This window comes from Eucyclogobius newberryi, unplaced genomic scaffold (genome assembly GCF_026437365.1).
Source record: "Eucyclogobius newberryi isolate DKJ021-1_F unplaced genomic scaffold, fEucNew1.0.hap1 SCAF_17, whole genome shotgun sequence".
In the NCBI taxonomy this organism is placed as follows: Eukaryota; Metazoa; Chordata; class Actinopteri; order Gobiiformes; family Gobiidae; genus Eucyclogobius; species Eucyclogobius newberryi.
In genome coordinates this window covers 21,366,115-21,386,217 of record NW_027315801.1, presented here as the reverse complement: position 1 = coordinate 21,386,217, position 20,103 = coordinate 21,366,115, and the positions used below count along the sequence as shown (strand labels likewise).

The window sequence follows — 20,103 nt, the reverse complement described above, 5'->3', positions numbered from 1 at the left end:
ATTACAGTATTTAAAAGAAAATGACACCCCCATATGAACAGCAGGGAGAAAAATTGCTGGATTTCTCATATATGACTTGATGTTGTTAGCCTTTGTTGTCTTTGGAAAACTTGCTTTCTTCTCTGGTTACTCTATCAGGCGCATTAGCCTGGGTATGGGCAAGAAATCTAGTCAGTCTGCTGTACCAAAATGGCAAAGAAAACCCACTTTGAGAGATGGGGCACGGGGAGAACATGCAACCTCCATAGGGAAAGACCGCACTGGAATATTACTCAGGACCAGGGACATGGCAGACTTTGAGGTGACATCAGCATTGATACAAAATGGTCAGGCAAAATCCAGATGTTTGTTGATTCAATTATGGATCTATTGGGATTCAATGCGCTTTGGAGTGACTTGTTTGGTGGTTCTCAAATTGTCGTACGTGAGCTACTGGGGTGCGGACAACCCTTCAATTATAAGTTTGAAGTTTTAGGCCTGAAATGATATAGTCCTTTGCTCTGGTTTAGCCCTCATTTAGAACTTGTATAGTCCCTGTTAAAGACCTGGTTTGGTCTGGTAGTACTCGAAAAGCCAATTACTATTGTATTTGGTGTGAAAAGTTCCAGAACTACTGTGTGAGTTAAGATTTGTTAAAGCCCTGCTGTTGTAATTTTGGGCTAAAAATAATAATAATAATAGTGAATATGAATGACTTGCAGCCGACAAACATATATATATGGAAAGTGTTCAGGTGTAGCACTGTATTTGTGTTGAAACTTGAAATAACATTTTAGGTATTGCTTTGTTATAGCCTGTATAGTTTGTTTGTTTTGGTCCAAAACATTTGCTAAACATATTTAGCACGCCCTGAGTTAAAGTGCAATTACTTTCTATCCGTTGGTATAGTTTAAGCTAAAAAGTCTGCATTAAATATTTTCACATACAGACCTAGCCCTTGTTGGGTGCCCCTTTAAATAAGCCTTGGCCTCTTTATTTTACGCACATTTAATTTTTGTGCTAGAGTCAACGGTTTTTATCCCCTACGAACCATTTTCACCAGCGTTCCATCAAATTACCAGACCCCCATTTTAATTCTAGCGCACACCGCATACCACCTCTTCCACTTCCACGCGCACGCACGCTCCCTCCACACGTGCCATATTAAATCTCGTTCCTCTCCATTAGTTTATATCGTAACTCTGGCGATTTATAATCCCTCTGCGCATCCCTCATCGCACGGTTGCACGTGTAGACAGTTGGTGCGGACAGAGAGAGGGACCGGGACCGGGGCTGCTGCTGCTGGAGCTGCTGCTGCTGGAGCTGGAGCTGCTGCTGCTGCTGCTGCTGGAGCTGGAGCTGCTGCTGCTGCTGCTGCTGGAGCTGGAGCTGGAGCTGCTGCTGCTGCTGCTGCTGCTGGAGCTGCTGCTGCTGCTGGAGCTGGAGCTGCTGCTGCTGGAGCTGGAGCTGCTGCTGCTGCTGCTGCTGGAGCTGGAGCTGCTGCTGCTGCTGCTGCTGCTGGAGCTGGAGCTGCTGCTGCTGCTGCTGCTGGAGCTGCTGCTGCTGCTGGAGCTGGAGCTGCTGCTGCTGCTGCTGCTGCTGCTGGAGCTGCTGCTGCTGCTGCTGCTGCTGCTGGAGCTGCTGCTGCTGGAGCTGGAGCTGCTGCTGCTGCTGCTGCTGCTGCTGGAGCTGCTGCTGCTGCTGCTGCTGCTGCTGCTGCTGGAGCTGGAGCTGCTGCTGCTGCTGCTGCTGGAGCTGGAGCTGCTGCTGCTGCTGCTGCTGCTGCTGGAGCTGCTGCTGCTGGAGCTGGAGCTGCTGCTGCTGCTGCTGCTGCTGCTGCTGCTGCTGCTGGAGCTGCTGCTGCTGCTGCTGGAGCTGCTGCTGCTGCTGCTGCTGCTGCTGGAGCTGGAGCTGCTGCTGCTGCTGCTGCTGCTGCTGCTGCTGCTGCTGCTGCTGGAGCTGGAGCTGCTGCTGCTGCTGCTGCTGCTGCTGCTGCTGCTGCTGGAGCTGCTGCTGCTGCTGCTGCTGCTGCTGCTGGAGCTGGAGCTGCTGCTGCTGCTGCTGCTGCTGCTGCTGCTGCTGCTGCTGCTGGAGCTGGAGCTGCTGCTGCTGCTGCTGCTGCTGCTGCTGCTGCTGCTGGAGCTGGAGCTGCTGCTGCTGCTGCTGCTGCTGCTGCTGCTGCTGCTGCTGCTGCTGCTGCTGCTGGAGCTGGAGCTGCTGCTGCTGCTGCTGCTGCTGCTGCTGCTGCTGCTGGAGCTGCTGGAGCTGCTGCTGCTGTTGGAGCTCGTAAACGCGGTGGGGGCTGGGATCCGCACGCGCACGCACTGACCGACATCTCGCCGCAGTGAATGTAGGCTACACTGGCTGGCAACATCTGCGCGTCCTTCAGCGCCTTTCCCCCCACACGGAATGCGCATAGAAACGCACTAAACACGAAAGTATTTATAAGCAAAAAAATACACAACAATAAGATCATCTGATTGCGAATTCGTTTTATTGTGAAAAGACGCGTTTTTCCGGCTAAATTGACAGAATTATGACCCAGATTCGTCGCGCTCGCACGGACGTATCGATCGGCTCATTGGCAATGACGTCGGATCGAAGCAGACATGTTTAAGCGATGAAGTGAAACTGTAGCCGGGTTTATTGTCCTTGGAGGCAGAAGCAAAGGTAATTTGCTTGAGGGGAAAAAAGGTCGAATGTGCAGACGCGGACACACCCCCCTCCTTCACGTGAACGCGCACAGAGCAGCAGCAGAAGCAGCAGCAGCAGCAGCAGCTCATCTATCTCTGTAATATGTGTGTGTATTAGAGTACTTCTGAGAGTAGATTGTATTACATTTAGTGATTGTTTTGTCTAATTCATGAGTTTATTTTCAAGTCTTTATTATTTATTTTAGACCTGGTTTTCTTCTTTGTCATCCATTTTAAGGAACGGCTTTAAGAGAGCTGTGTGAAATGTTTACCCAAAAAGCCTAACATAGACAGCCAACCGGGCTACAAATCACTACACATGAATACAAAGTAGATGTATTTTGTGCTGTTGATTCTGCAATGTTCTTTCCTTTTTATCGTATATGTTTGACAAAGAAAAGTGGATGGTTAAATGCTGTTTATGTTGGACAGTAGGCCCTCTCCTCTCTGTGACAGGCAGGATTTACCCCTCATATTTTCCCTCATAATCCTCTTTTCTCAGACGTTTCAGACAGGGCTCCGTTTCAAATCGGCGTGTTTTCGAGGATCTGGATTTACTTCGAGGACACTTTAAATATTCATGGGTTTAGGCAGTCTGACTTACAGAATCCTGCTGTGGTTTATTGGGTCATGGGAAAAGTGCTCGATATCTGCCATTTGTTATTCTAGGATAAAGACTTAATTCTTTTTTTAGTTGAAAAAAATCACAGTGCACCTTGTACCAAGCAACATAATCATTTCATAACTTAATAAGCGTTACTTATTCCGAGACACTAGGACACCAACATTATACATGCAAAATCTAATGACTCATTGAGATGTTTATCTAAAGGAAGAACACAATCAGTCAATGCAGACTCAGGGGTTTGTACCACAGTCTATAATAAATATGTGTATTCTGCCTTATTTAATGAGATTTGTATCAGTACATCGTTATCAGCTGTAATGGAGGAGCCCCAGAGTTGTGCTGATACATAAAGTAACTGTACATAATTTACCACCGTGACCTGTAGTGACATCAGCTCCCCCACTGTCTCCTGACTGCTGATATTAGACTAATTCAAACGCATTATTCACCGGAAACACTACAGACACTTCTAACAGTATTAAAGACGTTGTCTTCACAATTAACTCTATTGAGATAAGTATATTTTACTTCCTGAAGTAGAGGCCGAGTTACCATGCACCTAAACGGGCAGAACGAATACCACAGACACAGAGATCACATCGCTAAATATATGACTAATACTACAGCTATTACCTGATACTATTGCTGCTACTTCTAATATTACTGCTGCTGTTAAGTCACATTAAACTTTATTGTCTCATGTTGTCTTGTTATTTTGATATTTAGGCTACTATTTTTTCTTATTATTGCTGCTGATACTGCTAAAACTACCACCACTACTAGTATTACAACCACAACAACTGCAACCATGACGCCAACTTGTACTTCTAGTAATATACCACTATAAATACTGTATACGAGTTGTGATTCTGCCCCGATCTGATTTTTCCCTACTTCCTGAGCCTCCCCCGAACGCTGCGTCTGGTCCTCGTTAAACTGCTGTGTTTTCCCATGACCTCCATCTGCCCTGGCCACTTCCTCAAAAACAAAACTTTATTTATATCTTACACAAACATTGGCCACGGGGAGCTAAGACTTGACTTGACCAGGACTAAACAAATGACTAGACTGAACCAGGACTTACTGGAATGGGGATGGTGGTGTAAGGATGTTTCTTGGTGACTACATACATTTCAGCTGAAGTCAAACTGAGTCAGACATCCTGAAGTCCAGCTGAGGATTCTGGGTGGTTTCTAAAGAAAAGGAGGTTCTTAATAAAAGTGTTTGTTTGTGAATGGAGTTCAGTCCAGTTTGAGGAGGAGTTACAGGTCACAAAGTTGAGTGGTAGTAAATCATTATCATACTGTATATAGCCATTAGTGACTATCCAAAGAAAGGAAGTGGTGGTTCTTAAGGGCCAATATAGAAATAATCAATATGTAAGTAAGTTGTAAGTTTGTTTAAAGTCTTCTGATTCACTAAAGAACTGGTTCTTACCGCCAGAAGTGAACCAAAAGGCCCATCAAGTCATGTCAGAGAAGTAAAAGCTGCAACAGTGAGCTGCCATTGTGTAGCTTGAACGTACTTCATCAAACACGGCAAAGGAAAACTTGATAACATTTGTTTTACATCTTTTGCCCTTCTTCCAACTTGGCAATAAAATTAGAGTTATGGACCGTGACGAGTTCATAGGCAAGAGGTGAAGTGTGAGGGTTCAAAGGTGATGACAGGTGCCTTTTATCTCAGGAAAAATATGATTGGTGAATAACCGTACTATGCAGGACAAGTACACTAAGATTAAACTAGGACTAAACCAGTGACTATTGTGACCTTCTTAAGACAATCTAGACCTTGTATACTGCATCGGCTCTTGACTTTCCCAGCCCTTATTTACATTGTGGTCCCTGTGAATCGACCTGGTTCGATATTCGCTGAGTCAGGCAAAATCAATGGGTCTGAACTGGTCTTAACTCGGCACAAAATTGAATAGCGAGAAATCTATGGACACATGAACAAAACATCTATAGTGGTTTGAAATGGACAATTACTATCTGTATTGACCTAGAAGAAATGAAAGGGCTGTTTTGTATGCAAGCATGGTATTATTATTATTATTAGTGGTGGTAGTTAAGGGTGGGCAATATTGACTATATTATATTAATCCAACAGAAATGTATTGACACATGTATTTAAACACATTAGTCACGGTTTAATTATCAGACAAATATGAGATGTCAAATTAATCACAAAATAAGTTTTGCATTATTTTTTACTATGAATTATATATACTCTATATTCACATTTATATTGCCAACTCTATTGGTAGTATCATTATATAATATCCCGTACAAGGACTACTGACAGGAGTGTCTTAAGTCTCAATAATAAAACAAACCACAAACTAATACTTAAAAATGTTCCATAAATAGCAATATAACTTGTATATTAGTCATGCTTCAGCTTGGCACAACGCTAGCGCCGAGTGGATCAGCTGATTTAAATCCGTGTCTGAATGTTTCCATATGGTTCACGCATGACTGACCTCACATCTGCACACAACTGTGGAATACTCTCCACCTGCTGCAGGGGGTTGTGGGTAAATCAGCTAACACAGAGGTCAGAGTTTAATGAAGGTGACCTCCGGGAAAAGCTCTGCAACCAATCACAATTAGACACAGAGAGAAAAAGCGGAGGGGCTAATGAACGGGATGCATGTTGTTACTGGGAGGCACTCAAATGCACATCTGTTTTTTACCTAGACCTCATCAAATATTTTGTATTCATGTATTATCTGAAAGGACTAAACTTACCCTAAAAAACATATTTGAATACAAATGAAATACATTAATACAAGACTAAACAAGAATGCTGGAGTGATCACTTTTTTCTTAATGCAAATGAGATTAATATTAGACTATTGACTTTCAGGTCCATCCTCCTCCAGTCCCAGTGCGTTGAAGCCCGGCCCCCTTGACCCTTCCTGCTCTCCATGTGGACTTCAGGGACCTCTGGATGACTCTGACACCGCAGCTTCCTGCTCTGACCCTGCCTCTCTGGATGAAGGGGCGGGGCACATGGACGAAGGGTCAGGGCCTGTGGAGGGGGGTTTGTTAGTAAATGACAGGGGCCCTCCAGAGCTGCCAGGGGGCGCTCTAACTCCCTCAACCAGAAAGAGACTGCCGCTGGGGCCTAAACCACAAAGTGAGAATACATTTTTTATCAATAATGTTTAATCATGACTTGGACTTGATTCTTGCCTGATTTAGGGTGCGTTTACACTGGTCCCAATTGAGCTCAGTTTAATTCAACTGTAGACTTGATTTTGTTCTATTTTAGTCCTGTTTTTTCTCCAGCTTTGTTTAATTCTGCGTTTATTCTTAGTTTAGTCCTAATTTGAATGTGGAGTTTGTGTGAACATGACCTAAGACGTGATTTAGTCTTCAGACCTGGTTTAGTCTTAGTTCAGTATAATTGCATCGCTCTCTTCTGTAGTTCCTCCGAAGCCACCTCACCTGCAGCAGGTGTCCACGCCCAGGCTCCGCACCCGAGCTCCAGAGAAGTCCCTCCCACCAGCACCCTGCAGGCCCCTCCCCTCTGACCCCCGCAGCCTCAGGCCCCTCCCCCGAGATGCTACAGCCTCCCCCACCTCTGTGCTGTCGCTCATCGAGAAGTTTGAACGGTGCGTATTCATTTTTTAAAAGATAGAATAGATTGTGAACAAAATTACTTTTCAGTGAAAATGTAATAATTTTGCTTGTAAATGCTACGGTCATACAACTTCATAAGCAAATATGCAATAATGTCTCATATTTAACCATGAATTTACCTTATATGCTTACGTTTAACCTTGCTTTGATCCCACAGGGAGCAGTTAATTATGGTTCCGGACATCACCGGTGGCGCCCTGTGTCCCCGCCTTCCAATCAGTGACATAATTTGTGACCCATGTTCCTCTTCCTCCTCCACCTGCTCCTCTCCCTCTCCTCCATCATCCCCAGTGCCACGTTTAGACTCGGACAACAAGCTGCCTGAAACAGAAACAGTAGAGGAAGATTTTCAACCAATTGAACTAGAGCAAAGTGCCCAAAATTACGATGAGGAGGAGGACTTGGGAGCGTGTGCAGATGTGAACAAACGATTGTCTTTAGAATCTGGGTACAGCGCCTCAGAAAAACACCTAGAGGACATTGTGGAGCTGAGGGAGCCGCTTCAGCAGGTCATCGGCCAATCAGAGCTGCTGAACGAGCGGTTGTCCCTCCCCTCCTCACAGACGGACGGCAAATTGGCTAATCGCGACAGCGGCATTGACAGCATCAGCTCCCCGTCCCACAGCGAGGAGCTCTGTTTTGCCGGTGTGGATGAAGGTGGGGTTCCTTATTCATGCAGCCCCGCCCACATCCGAGATGATGGGGGTGTGGTCAGGAGGAGGCGGGATTTATCAGAGGAGGGAGATAGTGATCTGGAAGAAGAGGCGGAGCTTACTCTGGTGCTGCCCGTGACAAAGACTGACAGACAGGATTCAGCCGAGGTGAGAGTGCTATTACTACTACTTCTGTATTTGCACAACAACTATTCCTGCATACAGGTGGTTCTTTTGGGTCTTAAGAAGTGATAGCCACTCTCAAGTATGTAGTTGATGCACATATAACTTTAGTCATTCAAAAAAGAAAAAAAAAACATGCTGATCTACAATTGATCTGTACTTGCTTGGAGATGTGCTGTAACATTTCTGGTGGAAGTCTGCTACCAGCTTGTCTCCATGACAATGTTATTGCAGTGCCTGAAATGAAACTGATCTATTTTCTTGTATTTGTATTATTTTATTGCTGAAAATACATACAATTTTATTATCAGCCGGTTGCATTTCCAACAATCTGACCTCTAAAAGATATGATATACACACACACACACACACACACACACACACCAGACCATATGGGTAAGTCCCATATTGCACCTTTAACACGTACAATAATGTCTGGCCTTGATAACAAGTCACTTCTCACCACATCTATCTTCTTAGACTACACAGGTAGCGCTTTAGAAAACGCTGTAAAGTTTGGTTTTATTAAATTTAATGATGGAAATTTCATCTCCAGGGCCCCATACTGCTTCCAGTATTCTCAGGTCTCCCCCAAGGCTTCCTCTGTCTGTCCCTGTCTGACTGACTGTAATGAGAGCTGATACTCTGAACACCTCCAGGCTCCCACAAATGAGACACGGAGCAAATCCTTTTACATTTATACACAGAGCTTTCCCCTTCCAAATTAGAATTCTCCCTCACAAAACAAGTTTTCTTTGGTAGCACCCATAATACTTCAAAGCCAATGTCACTACCTCTTGTTTTCTCTCACAGTTATCAATTCATCAAAGAGTTTTCAACATTGCCAACGAACTGCTGCACACCGAGACCGCCTACGTCTCCAAACTCTACCTCCTAGACCAGGTACAACACCACTAATACTGCTGTTACTACTACTACTACTACTACTACTACTACTACAACGCTGACTATTGCTGCTACTACTACTGCTATGACTAACACCACTACTACTGCAACTACTACTACTACTACTGATAAGACAATACTTTATTGTTTACCATGAGAAATGTGTCCTGAGACAAGGAGGTTATGTGCTTTACAACACAGAAGAGACCAAAGAAGACATGAGTGATAGAACAACAGGGAGCAATTAGTCGCTACATTAAAAGCATTTCACAGTCTTGTTGTTGCTGTTTTAATTTCACATTTCACAAGAGTTATATATCTAAAAATAAAAATAAAATACCATGGGAAAGTGTGTCTGGAGTGTCTGCCAGAATAGTCTAATAAATCAAATCAAATCAAATCAATTTATTTTTGTAAGGCCCAAAATCACAACAACAGTTGCCTCTGAGGGCCACAGGGAGAAATGAATCAACAATGTCTGTGGTGGCGATGGAGTCAGACAATGTCTGTGGTGGCGAGGGACGATGTCCCGGGGTCCTCTGTCCTTAGACTCTCCTTCTCGGCCAGGAAAAACTACAAAAAAAAAACCTCTTTGGGAAAAAAGCGTAGAAACCTGGAGGAGTTCCAGTGAAGGAGAGATCCGACTCTCACAGACGGACAGACGGACACGAGGAGACTGGAGCTGGACCCACTCTTCAGGCAGATGAGGGACCGACTGAGGCGAGCTGGACCCACTCTTCAGGCAGAAGAGGGACCGTCTGAGGCGAGCTGGACCCACTCTTCAGGCAGATGAGGGACCGTCTGAGTCGAGCTGGACCCACTCTTCAGGCAGATGAGGGACCGTCGGGGGCGAGCTGGACCCACTCCTCAGGCGGATGAGGGACCGTCCACACAGGGCAGGGACCACTTCACCAGGGGAGGGGCATCTGGGTCCACAGGTCCTCAGGAGTGAGAGGAAGAAAAGAAGGCGGTGAACAATTTGCAAGTGGAATCAAAAAATAAATATTGTTTGATAGCATAAGTAGTCAGAAGAAGAAGAGGATAGTGCTCAAGCTGCCATACTTCCCCCAGCATAGTTACTCCTAGGGCAGCGTAGCTAAAGCTGTGGGTTTATGTTTCTGTTCCTAACTAGTCTGACCATAAGCGATTTCGAAGAGGAACGTTTTAAGCCTGGACTTAAATGAAGAGACTGTGTCAGCATATTTAACATGGGTCGGGTGCTGATTCCATAACACAGGAGCTTGGTAGTTAAACGCTCTACCTCCTACTGTACTTTTAGAGACTCTTGGGACCACCAGAAGGCCGGCATTCTGAGAGCGAAGAGCTCTGTTTGGATGATATGGTTCTATAGCATCTTTGAGGTAGGATGGGGCCATGTCATTTATGGCTTTGTAGGTCAAGAGTAGAAATAGATTATAGTTTTCCATCTGGCGGATCGCTAAGCACGGACTAACTGTATGATTCATGCCAGCAAAATTGTTACATTGAATTAATAGAAAGGAAGATTTTGTTCTTTCTGTCATGTCTTTGTGATTTTAATGCATTATTAAACTTGCCTTGCCACTACTATTACAACCATTACTATTACTACTACTACACTGCACTATCCTTCTGCTTTTAGGTGTTTTGTGCCCGTCTCATGGAAGAGTCCCGGTCCCGCTCCTCATTCCCTTGTGATGTGGTCCAGGGGATCTTTTCCAACATCTGCTCCATCTACTGCTTCCACCAACAGTTTCTTCTGCCTGCGCTACAGAAACGCATGGAGGAGTGGTCAGTGCACATAATATGAAGCTATTATTATCTTCTGTCTTTGAAAACAATGAGCTAAAATGAGAGTTGGGCAACAGAATTTGGATAGTGTTGATTTTAGAACATGATTTATGTATTATCAAAAGTTAACTTGTAGAGGTGTGGTTTTAAAAGCACTAGATCAGACAGTGGCATTCCACCAGGGTTTGAGGGGCAGAAGGCTTGAATGTGAAAATGATTGAATAACTAGTTATTTTGCATAATTTTTCAATGTTGTTGACGCAGTTATTGTAGTCACGTCACGGTTAAAGTTTACCGCCCAAGTACATACAGTACAAATTATGAAATACTGTAAACAGTATGTCATCTCAAAATATGAATCAATTTTAAAACTTCAACAATAAAAGTCCAAACTATCAAGTCTTGTAAAATGCCACATTCTACCAGGAGAACCAATATAGACTAAATAAAAATGTCTCAAGCACAAGTTGCTTCACAGTGGCGCCCCCTGTAGGTAGTAGTCAGTCCCTGTAACTCAGTCTCGGTATTTGGTCTTTACAGGGACCTGAATCCTCGTATCGGAGACATTCTGCAGAAACTGGCCCCGTTCTTAAAGATGTACGGGGAATATGTGAAAAACTTCGACAGAGCCATGGAGCTGGTCAACACCTGGATGGAGCGGTCTGCTGCGTTCAAGGCTATTATACAAGATACACAGGTTGGGACATCATATATTTCAATCATATATTTTATATTTAAGTGTTTGTGTGTATTTTTTTCTAAATTTGACCCAGCTGAAACTAAAGCTATTCATTATGTAGTTTGGTGTACATGTATTTAATTACTTATTTCAGCCCTAAATCTCAAGCTTAAGCACATACAGTTTTACACACACACACACACACACACACACACACACACACACACACACACACACACACACACACACACACTCTAACTTCTGCTAAATCAATCAAAATTGTAATCCTAACCAAAGAGGTCTACAGTGTAGTAGGGTTGTCAAAAGTCTTGAAAATCAGACACCAATCAATATCAAAACTGGTATTGAAACTAAATATTCATTTGAACAAGTATCGATACTAAAGAAAATCACAACAGCACAAAATTTGACCTTTCCTGAATAGTTTTAGAGTGATCTTATACTCAGAACTAGTATAAGACTACCTGTTTACATTTAAAATATAAATTCTATTGTCTAAAGAAAGAGCAGTTTTTGTTATTATTGTGGTATTTAAATCAGTATTGAGTATCAAGCCAAGTCCTTTTGAGTTTGAACTTTTAGTACTGTGACATCTCTAGAGTTGTATCAATTATGCTAATGTCTAATTAACACAGTCTTCTTCCCACACATTTTACCTAGTTTTGATTATCTATTTTTTGGACATGCGGACACAAAGCATGATTATCTTTAGCATTCAGTTGGCGGTGCTTTCTGTTGTAGAGAGAGGAGCGCTGTGGAAACCTGACCCTTCAGCACCACATGTTGGAGCCTGTTCAGAGAATCCCTCGATATGAACTGCTGCTCAAAGACTATCTGCACCGCCTGCCCCAGGACGCCCCCGACTGCACCGATGCTCAGAGTAAGACCCTCATCCTCAGTCCCTCGTATGGACGGTGCACGGTGGACTCGTTTTGATAAAGTCATATGTGTCTGGTTTGATGGAAATGGTTTGGGCAGGTACAGAGGAGGGATTGGGATTATTGTATGGAAGAAGAGAGAGGGTCAGAAGCAGGCGGGCGAAAAAGAAGCGCATGCCACTGTCTTCTTCATCGTTTTATATCACATTATGTCCTGAGTTTTTTATTACAAATGATCAATCAACATCTAGGGGTGTCGTGATTAGCCGGTTAACCAATAGTTATTCAATATAAAGCTAGGAACTAAAAACGAATAATCATGAAGCAGAATTATGTATTTTCTTTTCAATCTGGACCCCAAAAAGTACACTTAAATTTACAGTTTTTACGTGGCTGTTTATAGCAACTTTACGTTTGCTTTTTGCTAAGTTTGATTTCATAAAGCTGGTCACATTCCAGTGGAACAGAGTTGTATTAGAATGTAAGAAAATTAAGTATTTTGCTTTTGTTTTGTTGTGAGCAAATAATCATGAATAGTCGTTATATCGTGAAGTTTCTTCTCACAATAATAGTAACACTAAAATTTGATATTGTGACATCCCTGTCAACATCTTGCCTTGTATAAAAAAGGTTTACACGTCTGAAGTATGAAAGTATGAAAGGTTTATCTCCTTTTCAATATTGTTTGTATTAATTATTTGTTTTAATCAAATTTATTTATTTAAAGTAAATGTATTTTAAATGTATGTATGTATACGTAATGTATACGTTAAAGGAGCATACAACATTTAGAAAATAAACAAAGACACACATTTACTATGTGTTTTTTAGCTACAAGAAAGAAAAAAAATATTAAAAAAATAATACAATTATATGAAATAAAACCATTTTTTTATTTTGGATATTTTTACTGTATGTATAAAGCTTTTACCTTACTGTGAACGGGCTTGCATCTTTACTAAATTGACTAATTGACTTATATGGCCCAGAGAAGACGTCTTGTTTCCAAGGAAATATAAGCAATATTCCATTGTATGGCATAAAATATATCTATTTCAAGGGACTTTTAAATCAATATTTTACTTTTTCACAAGTCAGTGCTACTTCTTGTAACCTTAATCAACTTCTCCCCACAAACTGTCTTTTTAGAAATGTGATTTAATGTGTCGATACGTCTTTCTGCAGAATCTTTGGAGCTAATCGCCACAGCAGCCGAACACTCCAACGCTGCCATCAAGAAAATGGTACAAACTGCACACTCCTCTGTTTATTATCAGTGTAAATAAGCCCTGCCCCTTTCACAGCGAGGCGTTCACTCTCCTCTGTAATTAACACGCTGTAATTAAAGACAGGTCTCCTCTGCACCAGCCATCAGGCGACACAGTTTACTGCCCAATGGGAAATTATGTAAAATACTGAATTTCAAAGGTGCAAAATGTAGAAATACTAGAAGTTCTACTACTACATTACAAAAGCTATAACTACAACAACAATTACTATAACTAAATATATTACCAAAACATCTGCTGCTGCGCTGTTCTTCTACTACCATTGATTACTGCTGCAGTCCTGGTTTAGTCCTTATTTTCAACCTCACGTTATTGATTTATTGTTTGACTTTATTTGTCCAGGAGCGTATGAGGAAGTTATTAAAAGTGTACGAGTTACTGGGAGGAGAAGAAGACATAGTGAATCCAACAAATGAACTGATTAAAGAGGGACACATGCTGAAACTGTCCAACAAGAACGGGAGCACGCAGGACCGATATCTCATACTGGTAAAGAGTTCATTCTGAGCTATTATGGCCTTTTTTTTTACTGCATTAGTTTATGAATAATTTGTTTGTGAGCGGATTGTTTTATTGTGTGCGTCTCTCTCTCTAGTTCAATGACAGGCTGCTGTACTGCGTCCCAAAACTGCGCCTGATTGGACAGAAATATGGAGTCCGAGCCAGGATCGACGTGGACGGGATGGAGGTGAGAAGTTTGTTCTTTATCTATTCAAAAACTATGTGACAAAACCTAGCGCGTGTTCACACAGGAACTAAAGTCAAAACATTTGATTTGTGGATAAGCCCCATTCTCCTTCTTGTTCTCAGTTGAAGGAAGCCAGTAGTATTGCAGTTCCTCGGACGTTCCTCATTTCAGGGAAGCAGAGATCTTTGGAGCTACAGGCCAGGTACAAATACAATACAATTACTGCATGTGTTTGAACAATATACGCTCTAAATCATCAGCAAATGCCTAAAACACTACCATCACACTCATTACATAAATTACATACTTAACTGAACAGATCTGTGGTGGAGGAGGTACTTCTTGTCTAGACTCCAATCTTGAAATATTGACTTAAATACGGATGTTATCATAGTCAGAACCAGCACGAGTCATGAGACAGTCGCGTGATATTGTGATAAACATGCTCAAGACTGAATTCTGTCTGGTTTCAGGACGGAGGAGGAGAAGAGGGACTGGATACAGGTAACACAACACAGTTACAGTACAAACATATTTATATTTTCCAGTATTGACTCTGTATTCATGTAATAAGTGTTTTAATGGTTCTGCAGAGTGAATTATTAAAAGGTGATGTTTTTTATTCAAGTCAAGGTTTGCATTTCTAATCTACCGTAGAGGGGGAGCAGGCTTAATGAATGGTGTGGGTTTTTTAAATTAAAGGCCAACTCCATGTTATTAAACTAGCGGTTCCCAAACAGTGGTATGGGGACCTCTGGGTGTCCACAAGTACTTACCAGGGGTATTTGGAATTATTTCAGATTTAGAAAGGAGGTGAAAATGTATTATGAAGGACAATTTACATCCTTATGCATGTTTTGGTGGGATGATTTTGACATCAGTCTCATTAAAAATAATCACCAACACACATGTTAGACGTACTTGAGCGTGTGAGGCAAGTCTACCGGTACTCAACTTTAAAAAAGGTCCAGAACCACTGATTTAAACGACACTCTAATAACTGTACGTCGTGTTTATGTTCCAGGCGATCCAAGCGACAATCCAGAGACATGAGCAGACCATGGAGAACTACCGACTCACCTGTCCTCTGAGAGATGAGGAGTCGACCCCTCCACATTCACCGGTAACTCACAAACACTCGACAGTATTTAGCGTTTTCAAATTGTTGATTATGTCTCACTCTGAAATGTAGTTTGGTTTATGTCGCTGTGGTCATTTTGAGGTGGTACTTATAAGTAATATACAAATTATTGTGGTTATTATTTGTCCAGAGCTGTGTGGAGCTGGGTAAACGCGCCCCGACTCCCATCAGAGAGAAGGAGGTGACTCTGTGCATGAAGTGTCAGGAACCCTTCAACTCTATCACCAAGAGACGCCACCACTGTAAAGCATGTGGACATGTGAGTACTATTGCTATTGCCTGGGCTACTAGGGTTGTCAAAAGTATCGAAAATCAGACCTCAAAACTACATACTCATTTGAATCGTCATCAATACAAAAATCCCCTTAACAGGACTAAATTTGACTTGACTGAGCAGTTTTAGAATAGTCTTGAGCTTTATCAGAGCTATGTCGGTGTAATCCCTCATTCGTCCAGGCGTGTTCCATAGTAGAAAAAGCTTCAGTTGTAGTCATCTGGACTCAGTTAGAAAAAATAGACGTTTCGACTCTCATCCAAGAGTCATTGTCAATAAAAGAATTTAGATCGAGAACTCCGATATTAATACTGTTCTGTGGTAAGACCCGCCCATTGGGCGGAGCCTTCCTGAAGTAGAAAGAGTTGTTTGTTTCAACAGAAACTCCCCCCTTGTATCTACCGAGGTAGCCTATTCAGAATCTTAATGGGCTATTAGAATCCTCTTTGTCTTTGTGAGACCCTGGCTCAACCACCCTGAGTACCTGATTAGCATCTAAATGTCCTGGTCCTGGTCCTCTACCTTTCCAGGGGTTCAGTATACCATTATAGATACCAGGGAGATTGAATCTTAGCCCTCCATTTCTGTTTAAAGAAGGTCTTTCTTTTTTAACAAAAATAGCTTCCTTAACTCCTCTTTCAAACCATCTTTTCTCCCTGCTTAAAACCTTCACCTCACCGTCTTCAAACGAGTGATTAGAGGCTTCAAGATGGAGATGCACGGCACTCTGAGGTCCTGAACTTGTATTTCTTCTGTGCTGATAAAGCCTCTTGTGTAGAGGCTGTTTCGTCTCACCTATGTAACGTTCTTTACAGCTTTCTTCACTGCATTGGATCGAATAAACTACATTGCTCTGTTTTTGAGTCGGCAACTTGTCCTTAGGATGAACCAGTTTTTGTCTTAAAGTGTTTCCTGGTTTAAAATAAACAGGGACTTCGTGTTGTCTAAAAATTCTCTGCAGTTTTTCCGACAGGCCAGACACATAAGGGATAGAAACACCCTTCCTTCTCTGTTCAGTTTCCCTTTTGTCCTGCTTCTTGGTTCTCTTCACTCTGTTGAGAGCCCAAGCGGGGTAACCACAGGCTGAGAGGGCATTTCGGACATGTTTTTCCTCTTTCTTCTTGCCCTCTGAGCTGGTGGGCACACCTTGAGCTCTGTGTTGTAAGGTTCTGATCACCCCCAGCTTGTGCTGTAGTGGGTGGTTGGAACCAAAGAGCAGATACTGGTCCGTGTGTGTAGGTTTCCTATATACTTCTATTTGGAGTTTCCCGTCCTCTCCTCTGATCGTGGAACAATCAAGAAAGGCCAAGCGATTCTCCTTAGCGTCTTCTCTTGTAAACCTGATATGTGGGTCCACAGCATTGATGTGATCAGAGAAGGTTTCCAACTCCTGTTTCTTGATTGTTACAAAAGTATCATCGACATAGCGGAGCCACAGTTTTGGGGCTATGCCTGAAAAGGAGGCCAGTGCCTTCTTCTCAAAGTGCTCCATGTACAGGTTGGCCACTATGGGAGAGACGGGCGAGCCCATGGCACAGCCATGAATCTGTCTGTAAAATTGTCCCCGGAATTGAAAGTAAGTGGTGTTCAGACAGATGTCCAACAGTTTACATATGTGTTCAGGTGTCAGTTTGGTCCTTTCCTGTAGGGTGGTGTCTTCCTGCAGTCTGATCCTCACCGCTGCTACTGCATCAGAGGTCGGAATGCAGGTGAACAGGGACACAACATCATATGAAACCATGAGGTCATCTGGGTCCAGTTGGAGATGTTTCACTTTATCCACAAAGTTGTGCGTGTTTTATCAGAGCTAATATAAAACCACATGGCTTAATAAAGAAAAAGAAAATGTCATTCTAAAACCTTGACCTCATCAATTAAAACAACCTGTGCGTTATTGCAATATCTATCGAATGTCGACTGTATTCCATCATTTCGAAATAGAGTCTGAAATTTCAGTATCATGACAACAAAAGCTACAACTGTAACTACTCCTGCTATTTCTACTACTTCCACTACAACTGCAAATCAATTCACAATGATACAATTAGGTTTGTTTTGTTTTGTGTATTAGGTGGTGTGTGGGAAATGCTCCGAGTTCAGAGCTCGTCTCTCCTACGACAACAACAGAACCAACCGAGTGTGTGTGGACTGTTACTGCACTCTGGTGGGAGTTTGTCCGTCCGCCGCAGTGATCAGTAGCACCAGCAGGAGGCGCTCTATCCTGGAGGTAAGCACCGCGCGATATACCACTGATAACTGTCCTTATGAGAATCTATATTTGTTGAGGTTCGGAACACTGTGGTAACTAGTTATCAGTCAAGATACTTCAGTCAAGATACAGTTTGTCAATAAAATTAAAAAAAATAAAAGTTTAAAATGACAGAAAGTACTGAATCCCCCTGTGATGTCATCAATAAGCGACATGCTATTGAAAATGTAGAAACTCTTGACAAGCAACGCACACATTTTTCTAACGGTTTAAACAATCATTTAACAAACACAAAAATGTAATCAGTTATTATTTGTCAAATCGTAACTGTAATTTACATGGCCCTTGTTTACAATATGGTTGCTCGGTAACAGTTATGGAATTACTTTTTTAATAAACATCAGCAGAATTGTCAAAGTGTGAAAAAATAGGCAAACATTTTGGTAAAATCTTAACAAACATCATGTAATTGTGTGTTTCAGTGAAGAGTGTAGTCTAACCTGTCCAATGCTTTTGAATCCAGAATTAAACCGGGCCTAGAACAGGGTCTACACCTACCTACTTTAACCTACTTTATCCTACTTTATCCTACTTTAACCTTAACATCAGTGTTAAACCAGTGTGAACACATATCTGAATGTGTCTGTGTCTGTCGCGTACAGAAACAGGCGTCTTTAGCTGCAGAGAACAGTGTGATGTGCAGCTTCCTCCACCTCATGGAGAAGAGCTCGGGGCGAGGCTGGCAGAAGGCCTGGTTTGTCATCCCAGAGAACGAGCCCCTGGTGCTCTACGTCTACGGAGCGCCACAGGTAACACACTCCCCATACACTGAACACTACAATATTTGGATTGTTTCCTGTTTTGTTCTCACCCTGATCATGATGATGGCTTTACTGTCACATAATTAAGAGCAAATACATACAAAAAACACATAAAGATGTATTGTATCTGTATGTAAGGCTTACAGTCATTTTGTTTTGAGTAGTTTTGACTAGTTTGGATGGATATGCTTAGTAGGTGTCGAATCTTTGTACTTGTTTCATGCTACCTCTGTTTGGTTTCAATATTTTGTGTTTGAGGGACTTATATCTGCATGTTTGAATTGAGTGATTCTGTGCCATTTTTTTACTTGAAATGACAACAATGAAAATCTGAAATCAGTCAAATCCCTTGTAGCAAATACAAAACTCTATTCTGACTCACTAAACGCATCTAAACAAGTCAAAACCACTCAAAACAAGTAATGGAGCGGTAAACACACTATTGGCTGAGCGGTTTAATTGTCAGGCAACCGTGAGACACCTGTAAAATGAATCACAAAAGTGCAGAAACTGGATCATGATTGGTTTTACTCTTTGAACTCTTTCATAGCTTCTGCTCACTCACAGTATAAGTGATGTTGACTGTCTTGGTTTGTCAATTGGCTCTGTATAAATGAGGATGAAGGCTGCAGCGTTTGATGATAGAAAAGTGTTTCTCTTTTATCAAACCATGTCAGTGACGGCGCTGCAGTTTCCAGGCAACAGACGGAGAGTTGAACCAAGGGACAGTGAGTTTGTGGAAGAAAGAGGACTGCAAAATGTGGATACTTTGTACTATCCGTTTAGTCACATTCACTCTTTCTTTGTTCTGGGGATGTACAACACATGGAACAAAAGTGCAAGTTCAGGGTAGTTTTGACTGTGTTACGCTTTCATTTGGTGGTAATCAGAATACGGTTTAAAATTGAAGGAATACATGGTGGTACTTGCTCATGCGATGTCATGCGACGTCTGATTAAAATGGTGTGGTGGTGGTAGTGAGAAAAAAAAAACAAGACACCGCTCTTATGGTGATGCATGTGCGTTATATCGTTTATAATCAGTGATAATAAATGCATAGCAAACGGAGCAACAGATATTACACCGTTTTAGTCCCACAGTATGTTGGGTTTTTACACTATAATATGATGCAACTAGGGGTGGGTGATAGTTACAAAAAATGTATATTTCAATATTTTCTTTTAGTATCTCAATAATGATGGTCGGACGATAATATGTCAGTCCAACAGGAAATATGTTTGCATGTGTGTCTTTAAACGCATAAGTTGAGGTTTGAACCAAAATCATTCTGGCTGATTTTCCCTGACTGAAGCTGTTCCTGAAGCTTTTGGAGTACAAACTGGACTCTGTGTGGAGCTGAGACTGGCTGGCTTCTGTTGTGTGATTTGCTCTAATTATAAGTGGGAACAAGCTCTGCTCAGAGGAATAGCAGATTTCAAATACTGCCTGGATTTTCTTTTGTCATGGTTAGGGTTAGAATGGTTAATTAGACTGAAAATAGGTGGGCTTTTTTGGCCTGTCGGCTTAATTAGACAGAAAAGACGGCGTGATTGTCGGAGTTGGGATTTGAACTCGCAACACTACACTCTGCAAACAATAACTGGTCTAGTGGCGTGTTGTGGTGTCGGAGTGGCTTGTGCTCCG

General features: G+C 42.3%; 1 protein-coding gene across 2 annotated transcripts in view; it reads left to right on the top strand.

The window, feature by feature from the left end:
• fgd1 (FYVE, RhoGEF and PH domain containing 1) overlaps positions 1 to 20,103 on the top strand; it is a 28,671-nt gene that overhangs the window by 5,062 nt on the left and 3,506 nt on the right. For both annotated transcript variants that reach the window (XM_072449401.1, XM_072449402.1), the window contains exons 2-17: positions 6,169 to 6,441; positions 6,733 to 6,919; positions 7,105 to 7,768; positions 8,597 to 8,686; positions 10,311 to 10,459; positions 11,000 to 11,156; positions 11,901 to 12,039; positions 13,223 to 13,281; positions 13,669 to 13,815; positions 13,922 to 14,014; positions 14,137 to 14,216; positions 14,488 to 14,518; positions 15,039 to 15,137; positions 15,286 to 15,414; positions 17,501 to 17,656; positions 18,301 to 18,447. In XM_072449401.1, the coding sequence (XP_072305502.1) occupies positions 6,169 to 6,441; positions 6,733 to 6,919; positions 7,105 to 7,768; positions 8,597 to 8,686; positions 10,311 to 10,459; positions 11,000 to 11,156; positions 11,901 to 12,039; positions 13,223 to 13,281; positions 13,669 to 13,815; positions 13,922 to 14,014; positions 14,137 to 14,216; positions 14,488 to 14,518; positions 15,039 to 15,137; positions 15,286 to 15,414; positions 17,501 to 17,656; positions 18,301 to 18,447 (2,600 nt within the window). The remainder of the gene's footprint in view (positions 1 to 6,168; positions 6,442 to 6,732; positions 6,920 to 7,104; positions 7,769 to 8,596; positions 8,687 to 10,310; positions 10,460 to 10,999; positions 11,157 to 11,900; positions 12,040 to 13,222; positions 13,282 to 13,668; positions 13,816 to 13,921; positions 14,015 to 14,136; positions 14,217 to 14,487; positions 14,519 to 15,038; positions 15,138 to 15,285; positions 15,415 to 17,500; positions 17,657 to 18,300; positions 18,448 to 20,103) is intronic.